The sequence below is a fragment of the Pararge aegeria genome, chromosome 15 (genome assembly GCF_905163445.1).
Source record: "Pararge aegeria chromosome 15, ilParAegt1.1, whole genome shotgun sequence".
NCBI lineage: Eukaryota > Metazoa > Arthropoda > Insecta > Lepidoptera > Nymphalidae > Pararge > Pararge aegeria.
This window is the reverse complement of record NC_053194.1, coordinates 235,024-260,078: the sequence shown is the minus strand read 5'-3', so window position 1 is coordinate 260,078 and position 25,055 is coordinate 235,024. Positions and strand designations below refer to the sequence as shown.

General features: G+C 40.4%; 1 protein-coding gene across 1 annotated transcript; it reads right to left on the bottom strand.

Moving 5' to 3' along the window:
• Positions 1-1,101: 1,101 nt before the first annotated feature.
• On the bottom strand, positions 1,102-24,642 carry LOC120630116 (serine/threonine-protein phosphatase 6 regulatory subunit 3). The gene is made up of 19 exons (XM_039899267.1): positions 24,451-24,642; positions 24,192-24,271; positions 22,681-22,954; positions 21,793-21,957; positions 20,993-21,185; positions 19,910-20,096; positions 17,832-18,023; positions 17,492-17,600; positions 16,974-17,100; positions 14,754-14,881; positions 14,375-14,439; positions 13,555-13,714; positions 8,552-8,584; positions 7,935-7,997; positions 7,453-7,554; positions 6,698-6,774; positions 5,923-5,972; positions 4,653-4,778; positions 1,102-4,570 (listed from the first exon to the last, which is right to left on the bottom strand). The coding sequence occupies exons 1-19, from the start codon at positions 24,508-24,510 to the stop codon at positions 3,948-3,950; spliced, it is 2,814 nt and encodes a 937-aa protein (XP_039755201.1). The 5' UTR covers positions 24,511-24,642; the 3' UTR covers positions 1,102-3,947.
• Between the last annotated feature and the right edge of the window lie 413 nt (positions 24,643-25,055).

The following is a 25,055-nucleotide window of genomic DNA, read 5'->3' as shown; positions in this document are numbered from 1 at the left end:
TTAAATCAAGTCTCAAAGTACCCTTACTATGAGATTCGCGCGCTTGCTCTTCGTCATTTTGGTGTATCGAGACATTATAACGTCAAAGTAATATGAACCTAAAGTTTCTCTTCTCAAAGTCGAAATATACGCATTTTTATATAACTAAGCTTTAAAACAAATGTGAATCATATCGGTTTAAAACGTTATTGCGCATATCCCACACTAAGGGCATAAGTATGTAAGCAGTGAATAATAACATTGCATTCATAACTAAACGCAACTAACGATATGAATTTACAATGTTTCGGACGTTTATATTGTGTACACTTGATGAAAATATATAATCCCACAGACTACAAACTATTGATCGGCCGATAGTTTAATTGGTTGTTTAAGAGTTGTTAAGAGATTAGCCGTCAGGTTTATGTAATTTAAAGCATAACATACCATGCATTGTATCAACATTAATATCAGTTTAACAGAATAAGAATAAAATCATCTGTCTGTGCCATCACAAACAACAATCAAAGGCCGTAAGATTCATTAGACTGGAGTCTGCAGACGCTCTTACAATTAAATAATACATATTATATACTGTTAATTTATTGTTAAACGATCACGGTACCATAGGAAACTAATCAATACTTTTGTTCGTTTAATAGGAAATGATAATCGCGTTATCACTTTTGAGATGACAAAAACATTGTCTCACGAAAACCCAGCCCCTTATTGTGTTAAGTTGGTGACAGTTGCCAATCGGTTGCGATCTTTAAATCATTAAAAAATTCGCAACGAATGTACAACTGCCGCTGTCAAATCTTATGTTGCGTATTGAGACGATGTATCGCCACCCGGTTAACAACTGTCAGGATACACGTATAATATAAGGCTGATTGAATTACAATACGACATTTTGGCTACTAAAAGGTCATATAATAAAATTAAGAACATATAGAACTCTCGTTCAGGCATTATTGTATGCATTGTGTCCAAAAACAGTGAAAACGCCCCAAGCACGGCTCACTTTACACCCGCGGCATGTTGATAGCTCACAAACTTTTCCATTTTCCCTCATTTCATGGTAAACTTTGAAAACATTAGAGGTAAAATAATTACTGTCAACTGCTCAATGGAATGAAGTGACGAACCGCTTGTACGAGAAACACTAATAACGTGGAGCGGTTTTTGATGCCTTGCAATATAAGTCGTGTACACGGTTTCTATATGTTCTTAATTCTGTGGACCTATTTGGCATTTCATATAATTTCCAGATCGAACTTTGACCCAGACATTTCAATCGGGTTTATTGCCTTTTCTGGTAGAAGGCTGTCGCATTTGTTAGCCAAAGAATCAGCTTGGCTGTTCAATACGAAAATGCGGTCAGCATTTTGATTCTAGAATATTAATTTTAAAATTATTTAAATTATTGGAATATTTGTCAAGAATAACAATAAAACAAAATAAGACCACCAGAGTTGGTATTGAAGTGATGGCCACTTTAAAACCGTAACATTATCTCATTTATTGTATACTCTAATTTCAATATTATAACCAAATATAATATAAAGTACATTTTTTGATAGTTACTCAAAACACCTTGCGTTTCTTTTTTTGCTTCAACAAATAACATTTGCATATGCACGACATAATACTTTAATACTTCACTTTAACAATACATAATAATAAATCGCTTACTAATCAACGTATCTGCGACTCGATATATCGCGAGCCCACAGCGGATGTATCGCCTCGATATAATACGATATCGATATGTTCACTGATATTATATTATTCGATATGATTCCTATGAAACAAATCGCGCATCAGAAACTAGTGTCGCGCAAAATTCATTTTGTGTAGGTAGGCTAGTCAGTGCCGGAGAGACAGCACTGCAGAAGACAGAGAAAGATATAGAACTGCTATAATATGTTATGAAAGAAGATAGAACATGTGTCAAACAACAGCTAAAATAAATTCTTAACTTAAATATTTTTACTCAAGGCGATTTCATATAGACAGTGAATAATGGAAGTGCAAAATAGTGATCATAGTGAAGTTCAGTATAAATTGTTGAATTCTACGCGCGTAAGTATCACAAATAAAGGCACCGTAGTCAGGTATAAAACGTTATTATTCTCTGAACCTCTCGCGACACTATTCAAGTGAACACTTCGCGAATACAAATTGGAGTAGAAACATACGATTCACGTAAGAAGTTATAATACTACTCAAAATAATATTTCATTAACAGCGAGACCGAAACAACAAACATCCGCGTCTCATACAAAAATGTTAAGTTGACAGCGGATTTTACTGTCAACGCGACAGTTTTTGAATTTGAATTTAAATCCGCGGAGAGTGAAAAAACTGTTTTATAGAATTCATTATTATTCGGCCAAATGGACCAATTACCAATTGGACGAGAAGTATCAGAATTCCCTGAATTGTATCTATAAGGAGTCCCGCGCCTCGGCCGCGGCCGCACCAAGCCGTCGCATGCAGCTACATCGAATATATTGAACACGTGTAAGATCACTAGAGATAACCTGCCGAATAACATCGAATAAAATTTACTTACAATTAAAATCACTGGAAATAAGACACGGCGACGGATACAGCGCCAGGATATCTATTAATTAATTGATTTTTGTATCGACACTATCAAATCTGAACGTTGACCTCAGTGGGAGATTTCGGGAGGTGCTTGAGACACATTTTATGTAAATTCTTGGGAGTTACCGCTACGGACCATCTGGAACTAAGCTGTCGCAGTCTAGGAGCACCGGCGACAAGGTTCCGATGGAGTATCAAGCAGCTCCGCGAAGCGTCCCAGCAGCGGCGCAGAGGCTATCTACACGGCGCTAGCTATGTACACGCATCCGACATCACAGTACATCGTCATTACATCTACGATTACTTTTAAGCTCTCTCACTTATACAAAAACATCATTTTCTCCGTAGGAACGTCATTGTTCCCATAATTCTTCGCGCTAAGAAACCTCGAAAATCCCACCTAAAGGGCCTTCGCACATGAAGATGTTTCCACGCGCAGTCCACTGCGCGTCAACGTCGTCGCGTTCGAAGGCTTGTATAATATTATTATTAAACTCTTATTGAAATGTAATCTTAGCAGAAGATCCAATTTTTGGTAATAGATTATTTAAAATGTAGTTATATCGATACCCTAGTAAATTACCTAGTGGTTACAAAGTTCAAATAGCATAATTATTTTCAATGGACCGTTATTTTGTAACATTTATTTTATCTTAGAGCCCTATTTCATTGAATGTCTATTCGTCATCGGGAAATGTGTAAAAAATAGAAGTTAGCTAAGAAAATAAAAAATAGATGTACAGTAAAATTTCAAATGAAAAATTGTGATAAAAATGTACGTTCCCGTAATCACAGATCAACTTGTTACATAATATATACATACAGTGTATACATATACATTTAAAAATCACTCTACGCCGTCTGAACTATTACAATAACATTCTGAGGTATGAAACGTCTCACCGAATATCTTCCGCATTGGACTATTCGTCGGATGCGCCATCGCGCCGAGAGCGCGCGTTCGCCTTCCGAGTGTACGCGCCGCCCGCTGCAGGCCTCGCATGACCGCTCGCCCGCGCGCTAGGCCTCCGCGCCCGGCCCGCTCTACGTGCACATCCCTGATAGATCTGCGAGCACGCATACAATAAGTTCGTGCGTTGCCCGCTACGAAATGAGCCTCGAGTGCAACTCTTTGGGTAAACGGTGGTTATTAGATTTGGCGGCGGTCACAGTGTGGAGACGTCAAAAGTATATTTTGGTGTTCCGGCACGGATCAACGGACGCTTCAGTTACAAACTTTCAGTCAAGGCTCCATGTCAGTTAGCATCGGGTGTTCAGTAGTGGGTAACGTTGAAATCGCGGATTAGGAACGGGGTGCCGGGGGGCGGCGCGGCGGGCGCGGGGGGGAACGATCACCTATCGGCGGGAGGCGCGCGCGACTCGAGGGCCTCGGGGGAATGAGGGGAATCCTTCGGGGCATCCGGGATACTAGGCGAAGGGCTTTGGGACTCCTGGACATTTGTCGCATCACTTTCCATTGGGGAATTTTGTACATTAGGATTTTCTTCAATATTTAGGGTAGAATTTTGTTCATCTGGGTTTCCCTCCAAAGCATTCGATGGGAGGTTTCGAACATTGGGGTTTTCTTCAAGAGCATTCGATAAGTCGTTTTGAACATTGCCGGTTTCGTCGGGAATATTCGACGGGGGGTTTTGAACATTGGAGTTTTCCTCCGTATTTTCGCGGGAACTTTCCCCGTCGGAATCTTCCAAAGGATCTCTAGCTTCGTGTTCGGGGTCGAGAGCTCCGGGCGCCCGCCCAGAGTGCAGCGCGTCTCGGGACGCCAGCGGCCGCGCCTGGGCGTCGCCGAGGGGGAAGTCGCCGAGCGCCAGCGCGGCGGCGTCTTCGGGCGGCATGTTCTGGAAGGCGGTGAACATCTTCTGCGCCAGCATCTTGAGCGAGTCTATGAACTCGTCCTCGGAGCTGCCGGCCGGCGCGTTCTGCCCTCGCTCTAGGCCACTTTGGCTTTGCGACTCTGCAATGGAGAAAACATTATCACGACGTTGGTCTTCTACCTGGATAGGCCGCGTTGCGAGTCGCGACGGCGTCGGGCGTACCGGCGGGCGGCGTCCAGTACGGCGCGGGCGCGAAGGGGTCCGGCGGGGGCGCCGGCTCCGCGAAGGCGTCGAACTGCGCCCAGCCCTCCTCGCCGCCGCCCGCGCCGCCGCCCGCGCCCTCCCACGCTGCGCACACAAGCAGTGATGCATAACCCAAACTGTACCGCGGCGAAGCTCGCCATAGGACCTAATGCCCGTTGCTACTAAACCTAGGAATCGTGAGGCGCCGTGTAAAGTCACGACACAGATTCGGAGGATGGTAAAGTTTAGGACACTCGTAAACTGACACTTGACTGATGAAAAAAATATATAACATGTTTTTTGAAAAGTATAATAATACAAACACAAAATACCACACCTTGTGGCAAGAACCATGGACAAGTTAGCTTATATGAATTGCCGTCAAAATCGATTGTCGAGAGGCAAATGTATGCCTAGGAACCTACTTAGATTAGGCGTTACTAGCTTGTCCATCGTTAATAATTGAAAATAAATTATACAAGTCTTCTGTAAAGAAACTACTTGTAGTGTTAGGGAAGAAAAAAATTAATATCCCACAATTGTATCCTCCCACTGAGCATGGATGCACGTTTGGAGATAATATTCAAATACATAATATACTTACAATGTCTAAAGGGAGTGTAAACCTTTATTTCCCTCTGTTTGTTGCTGTGCTTTAGCAGGTGGACTAGTATATGTTGGGGGTAACACAACAGCAGCAACAGGGGGAAATAAAGGCACGAGGGATCGCGAGTGTATATAATCGAAGGATAAAAGGTTTGTCTTCTGCCGAGACTTGCCGAAAGGGCTTAAAAAAGAAAATGTTTATGCTTAACAATTACAACATTGTATCAAGTACATACCGCTGGTGTCAACTCGCCAACCGCACTTCCATGAACCAGTTTAGTGACAAAACTCGTCCGGGGAACGCTACCACCATGCTTATTTCTGCATGCGGCAGAAATAGCATAGCAGGTAGGCTCCGGAACAAATACGTGTTCCAATCTGAATGGCGTGGTTGCCCGTGTAATTTTGAAACACATGAAGCTTAACTGAAAGGTTGTTGGACACAGGGCGGAAGATGTGTTCCTTGCATGCCTTACGAAGTGTTACTCTGTTCATAGGCAATGGTGTACCACCTCCCATAGGTGGGTCAGCTGCTTGATCCATTAATTTTAACTAAAAAAAAGTATAGAGATAGTTGTAAATGGACAGATTGTGCGGGAAACGGAGCAAGGGGGCGGCGCAAGGCAGCGTGCAGAGTACGTACGCGAGTCGTGCTGAAGCGAGTGCGGCGCCGGCTCGGCGTCGTCCCACAGCCTGCAACACACACGCGGTCAGCACACGCTACGTATCCGCTGACACGACACGCAAATTACAACAATTCCCCCAAATATAGCGGTGATAGCCTAGCGGGTAAGGTTAAGGGTCCCAGGCGAGCACCTCTTACTTTTCGGAGTTATGTGCGTTTTTATGTTAAGAAATTGATCACTTGCTTTAACGGCGAAGGAAAACAACACGATGAAACCTGCATGCCTGAGAGTTTTCATGAAGTTCTCCATTCCGTACTTGGCAGCTGTTAAGAGATACACAAGACTGAGACCCTCTATTTTACGCTAGTAACGAACAAACGGACACTATTGTAATTTAGTTAAATGCATGTATGATACTGGTAAACGCAGCGTTGGGCGGCCCCCAACGCGGTGGACAAACGACATCAAACGACGCGCTGGAAACAAGTGGCCCAGGGCCGCGGATTTTGAAACTCCCTACAGAGACCTATGTCCAATGGACTTCAATCGGTTAAAGCGATGATTATGATGATCATGTCGTCATATCGCATCACCTACTTTGCATTTATAGCTGTGTCCACTTACACCTTTGGTTGCCTGTAACAGATCGCTACGTAGCCATGAGGCCACCAAATTGTACCCTCTATCTAACCTACCCTGTAACTTGTGTGGCATTATTAATGAACCTGACATAACGTCGACACAGTTGTTATTTTTCACATTTTGTTATTTTTATAAATCGTATACACTTACTCGTCATCGAACATGGAACGTCTTGTCTTGAGTAGCTCCAGGAAATAGTTCGTTTTATTCTGCTGCATTCTGTCCATCTGCGGCAAAAGAACATCATCGTTAAACCGAAGATATTCAATACATTTAAAATAAAAAACCGATACTGAAGTTCTTAAGCGATAGTTGGATATTTTGTTAAATGCTAACACCACGGCTAGTCAAAAATCATTTCGATGAATGCTGCTAATGCTTATTTATATATTTTAAATTTAACTTACTCCCATGCTTTAAATCTTTTTAAAAAGATTCTTAAAGAGTTAGCGTATTACTAACATCCTAACGAAACACCCAACGTCCTACATGGCATCTGTATGAATTACAAAAAAGAAAATTGTCGTTCACGCACACCGACACCATCTTTTCATACTTAAGTTGAGTAATTTTGTATGTTTTTAAACTGCAGTATGCATGCAGCATTTTGTAATTCATAACGTTTTAATACCCTTTTAGTTCGGACGTTTTTAAGCGCTGACCCGAAGTCCATTTCTTATTACGTCAGTGTTCACGCACCAGAACACCGCGCGCCGTAAAAAAAAAGGTGGTTATTCGAATCCCCGCCATTTTTCTTCGATATTTTTATTGTTTAGTTTACAAAAAGAGAGCGATTCAAGTTTTGACGGATGCGATGGAAGGAGCCATGCTCGGAATGCGGAGATCCGCAGAAGAACCAGAGCGGCCGACATAGCTCAAGGAAAAGTGGGTTGGCGGAAACTTACTTGTTCTTCACGCGTTTCATCGGCGAGCGGTTCGGCGAGCGGCTCGGCAAGCGGCTCGCAGACCTCCGCACCCTCATCGAAGCTGGCTGCCGTCTCGTTGAACTAGCCAAACCGTTCAATATAGACCATTTGAAGTTGCAATCAAATGGACAAACCCAAAAAAGAGGACCGAACAAACAGAAATGGTTCAGATACGATGGAGGAAAAACGCCGCAAAAGATGATTGGATTTTAAATAAAAAACTGTCAAAAACATCACATACATATTAAATTTGAATGGCATAAAACAATAATTCAGATCTGAATGAGGTATATTGATTTGAAAGCAGTACTATGATTTAACTTTATCAATTTTTGACTGAAGGAAGTCAAAGTCACTGAATAAAGCCTTCTTTTGTACTTTAATAAATGAATCGTTATGTGCGCGAGTGCGAGTGATACGCATTCGAGCACTCGGCACGCGTTGCGCGCAGCGTCACTCACGTCATAGCTGTCCTCCAGCGTGTCGGCCATGCTGTCCATGTGCTCCTGGATGTTGGCGCCCACCTGCGGCACAAACACACGCTCAGCCTTGCTGCCCCGACGACGCGGCCCCCATAGCGGCAAGGGTAATAGTGGGCGTAATCTCTAGCGAAAATCTGAAGCTGAGATCTATGGAGCCTAATTTTGCTTTGCTCAGACATAAGAAACGGTTACACTTAAAAATAAGACAAAGTAATGTCCGCTATAAATGTAGCGTTTAACCACTAATATTGACTTCAATAAAGCATATAGGATGTACCTATAGACTCTAGGGTTAGGACTCGGGATGTCGAGCAGCCTCCTCAGAGTACGATTTAGAGATAATTAATAACATTTGAAGAAATTCTAATGACAATTGTTTCTGTTGTGACTAAATTATGAACCCTATAGGGCACCGCTGTTCCTTCGAAAGGTTCGAAATCTTCGAAAAGTTTATTCATATAAATATAGATTTCATGATTTATATATTCTTTTATTAATCCAAAAACGAAATGATGATTGAAGTTGTAGCTACATTATAAATATATCTTGTTCGACGATAATGTTTGGAAATGAAATAGTAATGTTTATATCCTCACCTCATACATGTTCTCCCGCGGATGGACACCGCCCTGAAAGAACACAAACGATTTACAGCTGCGACCTGCTGAGGGTGTAAGGGACGTACTAAAAAAACTGAAGCGCTGGTATTTATTATAATAACTAGCCGTTTCCCGCCGCTTCGCTGGGCGAATTGAAAAAGGAAATAAATTACATTTTATGTTTCATTTTTATTTATTTTTTTCATATTTTTATTATTCTCCTTTTTTTTTTATTTTTGTATGAACATAAATAGGCCCCGCGGATAGAACTGTAAGCATCGATATTGTTTAGACTTACTCAAATTCCAAATTCCATCGATTTAGCCTGTATCTTTCATCCAGGTGATTTTTCTCACTAATATTCATTGTAACTTTCAATGTGCAATCATTATAACATTTCCGTGCCTTTCTTCCAAAAATTAATAATAATTGACATGAAGAAAAAAATTTGAAATGAGCATTGAAAGTTTAAGTTAAAGTCATTGCAAGTCTCATATGTGAAGTTGAAATCTGTCTAGGTTCAAGTGCGACGAATTTTCTGTTAACTAAAATTTTCTCCGTGACATCAATTTTTTATAGAAAATTAATTGTGCATGTTTTTTATGAATTCTATTGGAATAAGTAACTAAATTTCTTTTCCACATCTCATGTGCTTGGAAAATGCATTCATTTTAATCTGTTACATTTCCGCGATCCCGCAATAAAAGAATTCGTCGGTTATGTAGTCTGCAAAAGTAAAATGAATGTAAAATTCTTAGTCCGTTGATTGGATAGCTACATGTAAAGTTAAGTTTTTGAAACCTCTCAATGACTTTTTCTCCGCTGCCAAAAAGACGATTGTTGTAAGGAAATACACGAATATCCCTACATACACGAAGATCCCCACCAAATTTGGAGTCTGTAGAAGTTACAGGTTAGAAATAAAAATTTTAGATTTTAACACCCACCCCCGCAATTCCTGTCGGAAGTAGACTTTATTGAAATCCATTTTGAGATGTTCTTTATGTGAATAATAAAAGATTCCTACCATATTTAGAATTTTTAGAAGCTATATTTCGAAATTGAAATTTTTTATTGTTAACACCCACCCCCGCGAACCTCATTGGAGGTGATTCATTGTGAAATCCGCTCGAAGATCATTTTTATATTACATATAGAACACTCTCACTAAATTTGGAGTCTATAGGAGCTATCGCTTGGAAATTGAAAATTTTCATTGTTAACGCCCCCGCAATCTTCTTTGGGGTGGGATATCGTAAAATTTGTTCATAAATCATTTTTACATCACTTATAGAAAATTCCTACAACATTTGGAGCTTGTAGGAGCTTTAGCTGGAAAATTAAAAATATTTATTGTTAATACCCACCCCCGCAACCCCCTGTGGGGTGAGCTATCGTAAAATTCGTTCATAGCCTATTTCTACACCTCTTACAGAAGATTCCTACCAAATTTGAAGTCTATAGGATGTAACGTAATAAATGTCTATTTAATTTTATAAATTAATATTGTTGAAATTTGCGCGCGGGCAATCTTCCGAAATGTCGCGAAACTGGCATCCCGGCGCGAGGGGAGCGGTGCGCGGGGACCAACCGCGCTCGCGTCTTTCTCACTTCGCACGGCACGGCAGACGCCCAGAATTTCTACCAGAGACTGGACGCCGCGCGGCCGCTGTGCGGCCGCCGCATTTTTTTTTCCTTACGACTCTCACCTGATTGCTGCTTTTGCCTTTGACCTTAAGGCTACTTACCCTCGAGCTATCTAAACCCCGTGTATCGGGTAAGTGTTGAACGTTTCCTTAAAGTTTAGACGTTAGAATATCTTTTAATCAGGTACATTACGCATGTGTTAGGAAATAGGGAATTACAGCACTTTATCTATGATAAACCCGATGATTATATTAAATATATCAACAAATCATAGTTTGTATACTCATTGATAATGTATTGAAAATAGAATAATGGACTTTATTAGACTGTCAAATAAAAGTATAGGATCTATGGCGGGAGACGCGAGTTTGACAAGTTAGATTGACGGCAAAGAAAAGTGAGGACGGATTTAAAAATGAATTAATTAAGAAAGGAGATTAAGTAAAGTATTGTTGATAGAACGTTACAAATTGGGTTGAGATGATTTATAATGGAAACGATACACTTAAAGAAATATTGTTGTGGCGAAACAAGTCGTATGTACTGGTGATGGAGTTGTTAAAAGTTGTTGGTACTATGGTTGTACCTGATGTTGCATTAGATAAGTATATCTCATCCTTTGGTTTATTTAGGTATCATATATGGAGCCCTAGCATTGTTTCATACAGATAGCTTATGTAGCAGAGGTTGCTCTGTACAAACAATTTGTTTCAAAAGTCCTGATGTTATAAGTGATCATAGTATTTATGTTTGACCTGTCTTATATGTCTTGTATCAAAGGGCCTAGCGTTATAACATATGATAATGTTGTAATTGTGTTTATAAGTCTTGTTTTAATTGATTGAATAAAAGAGCAACGGTAGAGTTTCTTGCCAGTGGTCTTCTCTGCCGAAGACAGCATTCCGAACTGGTAGTAGAGTCATTTGAAGGTAACAAGTAATATGAATTATAGAGAAGCCTAATACAGTATTAGAGTCAGTCCAGTTGTTTTATTTCACTCCTTGGGAAGTCAGGTTTATAGAGTACAGACCCACAACACTGCTCTAAAGCAGGTTGGTGGGATTTAATGATGTCTTTTATAAATTTAATACTTTAATAGGAAGGAAGAATAATAGTCATGAGAATAAATAAGTACTGCTAAGATACTAGGTATTTAGCTTCAATAATACTGTTAATTAATGAAAGATCTAAGTGCCATCCTGAACATTGTGGGTATTGAAGTGAATATCTGAATACCTGGGCTTTTCAATATTTATATGTTTTTAGCACATGCGAGTCGGCCATTACGCTCATTACCTTTGTTCTTTGTTCTCGCACATTGACCCATGCATCGATCATATTTTGGCTTAATCCTTGCATATTCTTTGTTACAATTTCATCTGCAGCTTAATTCCTATTTTTTTCTTTATAATTAACTTTCCTATTTCGATAAATTCCCAGATTTTCATACTATAGTAGTTCTCTGTATTTTGCTAATAACCTCACGTACCTTTTGCTATTTGCTATCTTTTATTTAATATTAGTCTTAATGTCTTTTGTTTTATTTTAATGCTTCTCACTCTCTCATAATGTAAACTCCGTCTGATTGTGAACAACGCATCCGCCATCTTGTGCAGTGCTTACCGCTTAGCTGAGCCGCGTGTTTGCAATCAGACGAGTTGAAGCGGAATTATTTTTCACACGCTGGACGAAAATTCCAGGGTCCAAGTTCGACACTCTGTTGTTGTCGACGTCACCTCCGACGCCGATCACCAGCGTTGCATCGCCAACGTGCCGGCTCCTGGTGCAGCTGAAGACCACCTCGTGTCTCCGCCTGCTTCGGTCCAAGTTCGACACTCTGTTGTTGTCGACGTCACCTCCGACGCCGATCACCAGCGTTGCATCGCCAACGTGCCGGCTCCTGGTGCAGCTGAAGACCACCTCGTGTCTCCGCCTGCTTCGGTCCAAGTTCGACACTCTGTTGTTGTCGACGTCACCTCCGACGCCGATCACCAGCGTTGCATCGCCAACGTGCCGGCTCCTGGTGCAGCTGAAGACCACCTCGTGTCTCCACCTGCTTCGGTCCAAGTTCGACACTCTGTTGTTGTCGACGTCACCTCCGACGCCGATCACCAGCGTTGCATCGCCAACGTGCCGGCTCCTGGTGCAGCTGAAGACCACCTCGTGTCTCCGCCTGTTCTTCTGGGCCACGCAATCAACGGCTACAAGCTAGGGCAGTACTCGCCCACTGCAGAATTTGGAAGCGAATTAATTGACGGGCCCCTTTCACCCACGACCGCTGACCTTTTTACCCTAAATAAAATCTGTGATGACGTGTTCTATCTTTTAATAGACCTGGCTAGAACCGTTACAAGGAGCTATAGTTTAAAAACGGGAATTGTTCATTGTTAACGCCCCCGCAATCCCCTTTGGGGAATGAATTTCTTAAAATCTATTCATAGCTGACCTCTACATAGCAAAAGTAATATTCCTACCAAGTTTCACGTTTCTAAGTCTTATGGTTCCCGAGATTTCGTGGTGAGTGACTATATAGATGGGAATTCTTCGATTATCATCGAAATTTTTAACTTTTTATCGGGCTTTTTTAAAATTTTCTTACATACAAAACTTTCTCCTGACAATTCTGAAGATAAAAAAAAGCCCAATTGGTCCAGCCGTTCTCCACTACCGTGAGTAGATTCTTAGCTGAATGTAAAAACCCATAATCCGTTTAATACACTCTGTTGAAATCCATGAAAACAAAAGAATCAAGAGAAAATGCTTATCTTTTGTTTTTATTAGCGGGATAAAAGTTCATAAAAGTAAAACAGCAATAAAAAAATGAAGGAATGTTGGAATTCAAAAAATAGATAGCCATAAACCATCTAGGAAAAATTTCGCATCGAATGGTGGTAGTTTCATGTCGATACGATCAGTGGTTTAGGCGTGATTGAGCCTCAAACGAAGACCATTTTCATTATATATATATAGATAAATGTTTATTTCAAGTAAACGAGACTCTTTTGTTAGTATTACATACTTATAAAGTGTTAGCAGGTAAACTTATTTTATTTTATGACCCATCATTTCATGACTTGTTTGATGAAAGGTTTTTGTTTAACTTATAATGGCATTGAAAGATCTATGTATAATTTATCTCAATTTAATTTATTAGAAGGGAATAAAATTTAAAATTATATGATTACCGAAAAGAAACAACGGAATTTTAAATCAAAAAGCGCGCGCGTTTAGTTTAACGGCTCACTCGAAAACGCTATCTGTCACACTCGCTCGCATCGGAGTACAACAGATCTTATTCGAATAGTGTTAAAGCTCAAATTAGCCTACAATAGTGTGAATTGACAAGGACTCACGAGCGGCGTGTCGTGCCGCTGCAGCAGGGGCCGCAGGCTGCGCTCGCGGAAGGCGTCCCAGCGCCGCTGCAGCGCGGCGGGCAGCGCGGGCGGCGCCGCGTCCAGCGCGCGCAGCACGCCCACCACGTGGCCCATGTAGCCCGCGCGCACGCCGCCGCCGCTGCGCACACGCACACAGCCATCTCATGATATCCGTTTAGAGCATTCGTCGGCATCAATCAATCGAATAGTGTTGCTCCTTAATTATGTGCACATACAGATGAATGTTTACATGAACGGACTCTTGTGGAAGTGGAAAGACTGTGAGTGATAATGATGTCTGCGAGCAACGAATCTTGCTACGGGAGTTCCGCGGAGAACTATGTTGATACATTATAAGCGCAAATCGCATTCATCTCGAGGTATGGCTGATCTAGTCGAGATCCATCAAAATTTTAATAATTTCAAAATAATTTTGGGCCTAACGTAAATATATTTAGTTCGAAAAAAACCGAGCACACCGAGAGTACTCGAGGAATAGTTCCTCCGAATGTCACGGTCTTTCTAAGTCCCTTAAGAGCGGAGGGGCATTCGCAGGCTGAGACTGATAATGCTGCACAATGTAAAAATACATACAAAACAACGTACTGCCATGTTTGCGACATTAATTAATCCTGATGCATCAAAATATAACGAGTCGGTTCTCAAAGTAGATTCGGCCCACCCAACTTAAAAATACAACTTTTACCATTTAGTGTATTCTTTGAAAAATACACTAAATAATAGACATTAATAGGAAATTCACTAATCGGATATGAATCTTGAAACAAATAACTCTTACCATTTGTCTTCATTTTCTTCAAACGCATCCATCAATCTCGTTAGCAGGTTACATTCTTCTATTAACTGCAAAAAAAATAAACAATGACCAAATAGTTTCTTCATTACTTATTCTCTTAAGTCATCAAATATAAACGAGTACTAACTGCGTGCTATACTGCGACTTATATACTGGTAAGTTAATACGGACTTGATCACATCGCGGTATTTGATAATTGTCTTTGATCGCGTCTAGGATTTTCGATTTTCAGCTCTTTGTTCAGACGCCATCACTAAGACTTTTTGCTTATTTAAATAGTGTCACTCTAATCGAAGGAAAAGCTAAATACATGTACATGTACACACAGTATATAATAGCTCATGGCTGCCGCGGTACGTACGTGCGCGGTGTAGCGGTGCGAGAAGCGGCGGTTGGCGCGCGCGTTGCGCACGAGCGCGCACACCTGCGCGTGCAGGAAGTTGTTGTGCGGGAATTCGAACAGCATGTCCACCAGCACGCCCGCCGTGCCTGCCGACAGCGGCCCGTCACATCGCAAGAATACTACATTGTTCAACGGCGCGGAGAACACCCCGTGCCCAACTCGAGGGTGAGAATGGGGTGTTCCCGAGTTGAACAGATTTATTTTCATATCGATCGCGAGGAAAAAGAATGAGATAAAAATATATCTGAAGATTTCACTTTTTTCTTATCGGGTCACTTCATACAATAATTGTTGTTTGAGTTGTCCCCTTCAGGCTTCTGGACAGGCGAGACTAGAAATGAAAAAATATTTCTGTTTCTAGACTTTTTTCAGCTACAACAGGTATATTGAGCCTGTAAATCGTATGGCACGTTTTCCGCCAAATATATAAGACTAGCTGTTGCCCGCAACTTCGTCTGCGTTTGATTTAGTTTTTTGATATGGCATTAAATTTAGTTTTAGATCTAAATAAATTTAAAGTATTCAGTATCGCTAAGCCTTAAATGAGGGGATTGCTGCTGTCCACTGAGGAGTTCTGTCCTCTATCTCCAAACACAGTTTGGGCAAAATTAAACACATATTATATATGTATAACCTCTATAATACAAAAATAATTATTTAAATCGGTTATAATTTGTCGGAGTTATGGTGTAAAATCGTCAAACACTCATCCCCTCTCCCAAAGGACCCGAGCTTAATGTCGGGATAAAAAGTATCCTACCTTCTAACCCTTCCAAGCATATGTGTACAAAGTTTCATGAGGATCGGTTAAGTAGTTATTGCGTGAAAGCGTAACAAACAAACTTACATTGACATTTATAATATTAGTAGGGAAGTAGGGATATAATAGATAAAATAAACACTACTCTTTATATTAAGATGGGTACCTAGGAACTAACAACTAATAGGCTGTATGGTCAATAATATTTGCCTGTCCTAAAAAATTCAAATGAAAAAACACCAACATAAAGAAAATAGTAAAGTATAAGTCGTCATGACTTCTGTTATTGAATATTTTACCACCTGCGATAAAGTACTTTGGTGTTTTCCATCTGCAATTGATATAAAGAACGCCAATTAAACGAGCTTACGGGATACAAATCAATAAAACAGGACCGCCCGACACCGGCCCACTACAGGGCACGGGTCATGCAGGTTTCCTCACAATGTTTTCCTTCAACGATTTCCTATATAACACCGCCTATTTAATAGATCGAGAGAAACTGATAGTTTCATGTTGCCGTTTGGTAACGGCAGATTGGAATACATATGTCATCTTCCCGTGGATGTAGTACGAAGCGTCTGAGGGAATGTAGCGAAGAACGGGTAATGATAATGAATATATCAGGAAGAAAATCTTTTCGTATTTTATTAAATTTCAATAAAAAAAATCTGTATGGATTATTCTCAGTCTCGTCGGCGGTCTTCAAGTACAGGTGCTGGCAGTCATAGTCGAGGATAGTGGATGATAAGAAAGTGTTAAAAAGTTAAGAATTAACAAGAACGTGTGCGCCACGGCGCACGTTAGCGAGACTAGTCCGAAAGCTAAATGACTTTCGATCGTTCGGAATTATTATGACATTTACATTCTTTTCAGTGTTAGATACAAGATTGGGATTAATATATATCAAAATATAAAATAAAAAAGTATTTCTGCCTGCACTTTCTATACATTTGACATACGGAACAAAGTAAAAATTCCTGCTATTTTTTTTTTATTTTCATTAAACACGAAATACTACAAACATAACATGATACTTTAATGCGGAGTGAGGAATAGTAAACCCTTTTTATTGGATTGGTTTATACCATTTGAGCTGAGCACAACTAATTTTATTATTTTAATTTATTTTTGTTATTTAATATTAATTGTTGGTTTCCCTTTTTTGACAATATTATACAGAGCTCTGCAGCATGCAGGTTTCCTCAAGATGATTTTACTTTTACTGTTAAAGCATGTGATATTTAATTGCTTGAAACGCACATTACTTAAGAAAAGTTAGAGGTACGTGTCGGGGTGCAAAGCTCGGCCACCCCGACAGTGAACCACTAGGCTATGTTTCCATCTTACAGATGCAACAAGATGCAGATCCCAAAGGCAGTGACCAGTCTCTCGGCGGGTACTCGGGCGCCACTCACCCAGGCTGATGAGCGCCGTGGGCACGTCGTCCACCTCCGACAGCGCCAGCCGCGCCAGCAGCGTGGCCACGGCCACCCGCGCCGCGCCCACCGTCGTGGCCTCCGCGGCCTCGCCCGCGCCCGCGCTCTGCACACAAGCGCACCGGTCGGCAACGCGCTACATCGCTCACTGATGTTGCGCCTTCGGACGATTAGCATGCCAACTCCTATTTAATCGATTCGCTGATGGCTACAATACTATACTCTACATGCGACCGCGAAAAGGAAGCCGGGAGTGTAGTGAGAAATGCATACGCGTTTCATCACACTAGCAAGGGAAAAAAACAAGCTATCAAATAAGGTCCCAGGAAATAACTGTCCATTTTTTTTGTTGTTTGCCACAGTATGAAAGTTTCGTAGGATGCTTTTTAAATTTTGGTCTTTCCAACTTTTATATGAATAATAATCTGCGGTAGGTCTGCATGATCAAAAAGCGTTAGAATGAGAATGAATGGTGCAAGCGGCGCGCGCGTACTCACGGGCCCGCGCGGCGCGTCGCGCAGCAGCGCGTGGTGCAGCAGCGGCAGGTGCGGCGCCACGGCGCGCTCCACGGCGCCGTGCTCCGCGCACGCCTCGCCCGCCTGCGCGCTGCGCACACGGACAGGCTTAGCAATCAATGGCACTCCGGTATTTCCAAACTTTGTTTTACTAACGTGTAGTCGAAAGTTCGAGCTGAAGAATTACGGGCGAGTTTGAGCTCTCACTCTAAGCAAATAAGATTCATTTGACTCCGATATTTTAGTATTTCCTTACAAATCGCATCCTCGAGAATATCTCGCACTAAGTCTACTGATGCTAAGGCGTCAATCTGAGGCGTACCCGTCGGGCGCGGCGGGCGCGGCGGGCGCGGCGGGCGCGGCGGGCGCGGCCAGCAGCGCCAGCAGCAGGCGGCAGGCGTGCACGAGCGCGGGGCGGCGCGCGCGCGCCGGGCTCGTGAACACGCCCTGCAGCAGGCGCCGCACCGCCTCCTCGCCGCGCAGGCGCGCCGCCACGGCCCGCCCCGCGTACCACCTGCGGGCACACGCGCCGTCAGCGAGACGCGGCTCGGCTCTTGTTGGGACATATTGGGACCGTGACTGCGCAGACACGTGCACTCTCTATTCCCACATTGTCCCGGTCCCGTGGGACTTAACGTGCTTATTCATTTCAAGTAGGCCTAATATGAGCACTTTTGAAACGTCGAGTCTCTCTGTTTGTAGTGACTCTACCGCCGGTTCGGAAGGCAGATTCTACCGAGGAGAAGCCGGCGAGAAACTCGGCGGTTGCTCTTTTCCAATATAAATAATTAACATTTTAATATTGTTTTTACTATCTAACGATAATAATTAGGCCCTCGAAAATATATTTGGTTCGTTGATGATTTTGATAATAATGATTACTACAAATAAAATCATATACATGATGTAATATATCAATATGCTATCTGTCTGTTATCACTTCACAGATCGACAGCTTCACCAAACTTAGGATACTTTTTATCCCAGAAAATCTTTTAGTTTGCGTAGGAATTCAAAAAGTCCAAGCAGGCAAAGTCACGGGCATCGAGTAGTAAATAATTACGAAATATAAAAAAACTAAATATTATTAAGAAAAATTAAAAATTATATTTATTTTTTATAGAACACAAAAAAGGGGCTCTATTATGGAACACAGTTTAAAAAAATGTTTAACCCGAACAAATCAAATGGGAATGCAATAAAATGATTAATACGTTTCTGAAATGATATCTTGACGAAATTAACAGTACATACAATATAATTATAAAAATCACATTAACACTTACCGTTAGACGTATGATTTATGCAATTTTTAAACGGACACTCCGACATGTTTAATGTTGTAGCACCCGAATATAACAAAAGAGCACCCAAATGTTCAAGAGGGCGCTCATTTCGTCAGGACTTTTTTTCGACGCCGATTGTGTATCTATTTTTATTAGTGATCGATGATTTAAACGTAAGTTGTTAACTGTAAACCAGTGCGACACATGTGACATAACACGGTTTACATCGTCAGAGTTATCTTTACTCCTGTCAGTCTTAAAAATTAGAGATGTATCATTTGCAAACAATACAATGTCGCGTGTTCCACTGACATGGGACGGTAGATCTTTTGTATACACTAAAAATATAAAAGGACCCAAAATCGAGCCTTGTGAGACACCCATTGAGGTATTTGAACCCTGAGACTTTGTATCATTAATGCAAACACTTTGAGTTCTATTGCTTTGATAAGATGCAACAAAATGTAGTGCAACGTTTTGGATACCATAGTGGCTTAGCTTAAGGAGCAAGGTTTAATGATCAACACACTCGAAAGAATAGATAGATCACAAAAAACCCCCATGGCGTTCTGTGAACATTCCCAGGCATCATAAACATGTTTTATAAGTTTAGCGACTGCATCCGTTGCGACTTGGACCTTTAGTAAAGCCATACTACTTGTGTGTATTCAGTTATTTACATTAAAGTGATATAAAAGTTGTTCTAATATAATTTTTCAAATATCTTACTAAGAGCTGGTAGTATTAAGATAGGTCTGTAATTGTTTATATGATTTTTATTACCAGATTTAAATAGAGGAATTAGTTAACTATGTTTCATAAGGTTTGGGAAAGTACCCAAATCAACACACTCATCGTAAATTATGGCCAAATGAGGAGCAATGACTTCAATAATATGAGATATTACCATTCCGACACTCCCAACATATCACCTGCTTTCTATAATTTTAACAACTTGAAAGTTTTTATTTGTTGACCTCGTGTCTCTCCGAGGTAAGCCATTGCTAATTTCTCAATTCCATTTATTTGTCGACCTGCCCCGCTACGAAGGATATCATAGGCGACTTCGCGCATTGTCCCTGTGGCACGAGCGCTCGGCCCGAGCCGCACTCACTCGTTGTTGAAGGGGTCCACGGACGAGGCGTCCACGGCGATGTCGCACAGCAGCGCGGCGGCGTTGGCGGCGGCCACGCCCCGCAGGCGCTCGGCGCGCGCCTCGCGCTCGGCCGCGCTGGGCTCGTCGGCGGCGAGGGCGTCGGTCTCGCCGTTGGTGTCGGCCGCTGGCGTCTTGCTGTCGCCCACTGCAACGACCGTGCAGTGTTAAACGACAGCTGTTATAATTTTGCTGTGTCTACAAACATGTGTGCGCGTGTGTATCTGTTTGTGGCGTCGTAGCTCCGAACGGCTTTGATTTTGTTTTTTTGTTTGCAAAATGAATTAGTCGGGAGTGTTCCTAGGTATGTGTCCAGTACCGAAGCAGCGGGCTTCTCTTTAATATGTGGAATACAGTTGCAACTCATGTGACATAGATGGCGCTGTACTACTTATCATTCATTTTATATCGCTATATGTTAGTATGTTCCCAGAAACATATATACTTTAGCGTTGGTTTGGAATAAAATGTCTTCAAGAATTAAATGTCTTAAGGTGAATGAATGAATGAATGAATACACTTTTATTGTAGGTACACCACAGAGAAAATTTACAGAGATACAAATACAACAACACAATAAGGTAGAACGTACAATTTGGCGGCCTTATCCCTAAATAGCGATGTCCAGGCAGGTGGTGGTGGTAAAACTTGATTTCTAGAAAGTTCTCGTGTTTGATGATATTTGGTTAAAGATGCTTGTAACTTAAGGTTTAAGGTTAAGGTAAGCGAACGAAATTATCACCATCCCCTTGCCATTATGTAAACATATAAGTATAACGCTTCATATGCGCCTACTAGATGAATAAAGAATTTTTTTGTGTGATAAGCCTTCATGATTCTTCGTCCTTTATTTTCTTAACTGTGTAGTGGAGTATAAATAAAGAGTTTAAATAAAAAAAAATAAAAAAATTAATAAAGGTATTGGCCGCTACGCACTGGACAAAATGCCCACCAGTTACCCAAAACATAAGCGGTGATAGCCTAGTGGGTAAGGCTTCAACTTCCCTTAATATATTTAAATATAAAGAGTTGCATGACGCGTACCCTCAGGCGGCGGCGCGGGCGCGGTGTCGGCCTCGGCATTGTGGTTGGAGTCCAGCTTGCAAGGCGCGGGCTCCGTGGTGGGCTCCGGCGCTAGCTCCGGCGCGGGCGTGGTCGCCGCCAGCGCCTCCTCGTGGTCGTACGTGCCGCAGATGATCTGTATGAGGCTCTCCAGGAACTGGTGCTCGTCCAGCCACTGCGGGGAGCAGGTCCGTAATATATCATAATGACGTTTGTTTAACTTTAACAAAATATCCATAGCATTTGATTAATAGTAATAACAGTAGAAGAAGGCTAAATACTAAATATGTATAAAATAAACATACAGTACATACAAAGCGTCATCTTCTTTCATCCTTTCAGCAAACATGCAAACAAATATTCACCTATTGTATATACACAGCATACTCAAACATAGCCATTCAAATTAAATTAAACCTTGACAAAGTGCATGCATATTTTCTTTTAAACTACACAATTATAGTTAATACTAGAAACAATAATAGTTAAGAATTAACATTTGCTTGACCTATCCCATATATTAATTATACTATCTATAACCAAGGTAGAATCTTGAGGAGTATAACTGCCAGCGCTCCAAGAAGGATTTACATCTGTCTGAGTAAAGTTAATAATTACACATCACAATAATGCAGACAATAATTTGCAAGGACGCTTTTTTGTTAAAAGAACAGTCTTTACTTAGCAATGGTGGATTTAATACTCAAAAAGTTTAAGATTCATTTTACAAAATATCCATGATATTCTATGCCTCACGGTTGATAACATGTGGAAAAACCAACCTCCAATATTATCTTATTGAAAGGGCTGCCGAGATGTAAGAAGCAATTGAAAGTGTCTGAAATGGCTGACGTGGATATGTGGCGGAGCAGGTTAGGCAGGAAGTCCCGCCGTGACTTGAACATGTCCAACACATGCAGGCACACTATGTGATGCAGGTACCAGTCCTGAAAATGTACAAATTAGAAAGTATTTCTTGATATGGACTTGTTTCTGCTCATAACTTCATCTTAACTCCGTAATAAAAACTACTTTCTTGCATTACAAACAGATGCTGTATGCAGTTAGTTTTCTGACAGGTTACCAACTTGCTTCACACAACATTTGACAGCTGCAAATTGTATCACTGATCAATGTCTGAAATGTTACCAAATGCTTGGGCAACACATCATGGGTGTGGTCAATACAATACAGTGATTCACATGTTTATTATGGATTCATTAATATCCATACAGCTTTAAGCGATTAGAGATGCATACTGTAAAACAAAAAATTAACAGTAACATTCGCAAATACCAAGAAAGCCTTGAGTCAGCAAGTAGATATTTTATTAATCATGGTAATGATATTTACTCAATATGATTCACTATCACAATAACAAGGTTACAACTGTTTGCAGATTGCCACAAAAAAAATTGTAATGTAATATCATGTATCATTGAAAATAATGACAAAATGAATTCTAATTATAATAATTATTACCACAAACTATTAATGTACTAATGCTGAGCACAATCCTCCGCTCTCATAAGAGAGGGAGATAGGCTCAGAGTGACCTTGACAATGCTGCAAATGGACATGTGAAAACACATGACATGACACATAAAAACAAAATGCTATATTTCAATATTGCCTTACATATACACCACTAATACTTATTCATAATAGACCTGCTTTGGACTCCTCTCAAGCAACATTTCTATAGTCTTGCTGAAGTAAGAAGCCAGCAGTGGATTTAACGGAGGATCCTTATTCACAAAGTCACAAAGCCTGTTCATCTGAGTGGCTTCCATAGATAACCGGTCCCTCAGCATAGATAGGTTGCTTGTGAGAACCTCGCTGGCTATGTTGGCGTGTCTGTATTGCGATGAGAGCTCAACATTTTTTGGTGGTTCCTCTGTGATAAGAGTTATTAGCTCAGCAAGTATGTCTGGTCTTGTTAAACTGAAAATAAAATTATTCTCATCATAATCCTTCATTGCATGTTCAAAATGGGACTAAGGTAATAAATAAATAGATCAATGGTTAGGAATGTGTAAACAGGTATCAAAAGAATCTTAGATTCAAATCCCTGCTATAGACAGTTGGGGCACCCAGCACAAGATTTGGAAGCAAACCAAAGGCTTTGTGCAAGTTGTTAATAATGTATATATAAGTGAATTCTCTGAGACATGAAATTGATTGGTACCAACTTAAATAGAGACAATCCAAGTTCAGCAGTTTAAAACAGTTTACGAGAGACACCTATCTGTCAGACTTAATTTGTTTTGTACTTTGTACTGTATTACATAAATCTATACTGGTAACCTAGAACTACCATCACAAGTAATATTGGTTGACGATAGCATGCTATGGTCTGGATATATTGTTGGAATATAAGAAAAAATAAGGAAAATTTACATATCAGAAGTTGAATTCCAAACATCATAACCATTTTTTGATCATTTATTGATCTAATGTGTAGGCCCAATGTCACACTAATACCACCCAATGCCAGCACCAAGATTGATGTGTGGCTAAAAGTAAGTAAGCATTACAAAGATTGTTGTAGAGGTTTTACAGTAATATGAATGCATTAGCATCTTTTATCAATCAATGTAGCATTGTAATGATAGTGCATTAATGTCAGACTATAACAAAGGTGTTGTTTAAATTTAAAAAGTCTTTTGACTTTCAATATAGTGGTAACTTATTCTGCTAATATATTTAGTATAGCCTATTTACCATCTTATCAACTGATAACCTGGAAACAATATGACCACTCACATCCTACTGACCTATGTATACAATGCAAAATATACACAAGTATGCACATGAGGCATCTAAGAGGTGATAAATATATTTTTTGTTTAAATTGTTAGTCAAACAATCTTCATTGTAATGTAAAAACATACTAAACACTCTATTTATGCAATAATACAATTTTTTTCAGTAAATTTAGAAAAACAATTGTAGTTTTACATGCATTCATTCTTATTACCACTAAATCAAAAGTATTCCAAGTGTAATAATGTTGAGGCTTTGTCAGGATGGATTAATGATTCAACACAACCATGTAACATAAACAATTTAAACAAAGAGTGATGTTAAGATATAGTTGATGAGTATATTCATTTCCTAGCAATTGTTATTTGTCCTGAATGTCCTACAAAAAGAAAATTAGGTAAGGTGATAAACTCACAACTGTATTAAATCTTTGTTGTCTGCTTTGCATTCTTGGAGAATGTCATCCGCCTCTAAGACTTGGGTTAACGTAACGTTCTGAAAATAATATTCAACTTTTTCAAACAAAAGCCCACTCGCGAACTTCTTGACAATAACCAATAGTTTATAATAAATGAAACAATTAAAACAGCTTATTTTTCGAATGCTAGCTACCAAACGGCAAAAGCTGATGGCAAAGCCCTCCTAACCATGAATCTAAACAACAAAATACGCACCTCCTCTTTTAAGAGACACTTCAACTCCCTAACTACTATATAATTGGCGCTCCAGAACATAATTAAAATTAATAAGTACAACGTTTTTGATTATACTAAATCCATAGAAAAGCATTAAATTTTAAAGAATTCCAGCGTTTTAGGGTAGAAATGCAACGATCCTTTTCCTGCAATGACAACCAGCGCCCGACATTCGTGATTCGACATCGACAGTCCAACAAAGTGTTGCCATTTTTCTTCCAACTCTATAACAGAAAATGTTTCTCTTTTTAAAATTGACTAGACCTTGACTGTAGTCAACACATTTTGATGAGTCTTTTCATTCACAGAGCAAGCTTTGACTTAGTAGTGTACGATATTATGTTTATGATTTATGATTACATATTTACTTGGAAATTCTATATAGGTTACGGTTACAGTTATGGAGGGTAGAGGTAAGGAGAGTCATCTTATATGGGAGAAAAGTTGAAAAAGTGTCCAGTGTATGCGCTAAATAACAGTTCAAAAATCCTCCACAATGGCGCTGGTGGATGCACACGGTATGGTATGAATGTAGCAATCGTAGATGAATTGAAGTATGCCGAGTTAAAAAATTTAATGTCATT

Bases quoted from the DNA above. Each gene is read 5' to 3' on its own strand.
- LOC120630116 (XM_039899267.1), bottom strand. From the start codon at position 24,510: ATGTTCTGGAGCGCCAATTATATAGTAGTTAGGGAGTTGAAGTGTCTC. The intron at 22,955-24,191 runs GTGAGTTTATCA...TTTTATTTTCAG, and splicing joins AACAAAGATTTAATACAGTT to TTTAACAAGACCAGACATAC. The intron at 18,024-19,909 runs GTGAGTGCGGCT...GTGTGCCCGCAG, and splicing joins GTGGACCCCTTCAACAACGA to GTGGTACGCGGGGCGGGCCG.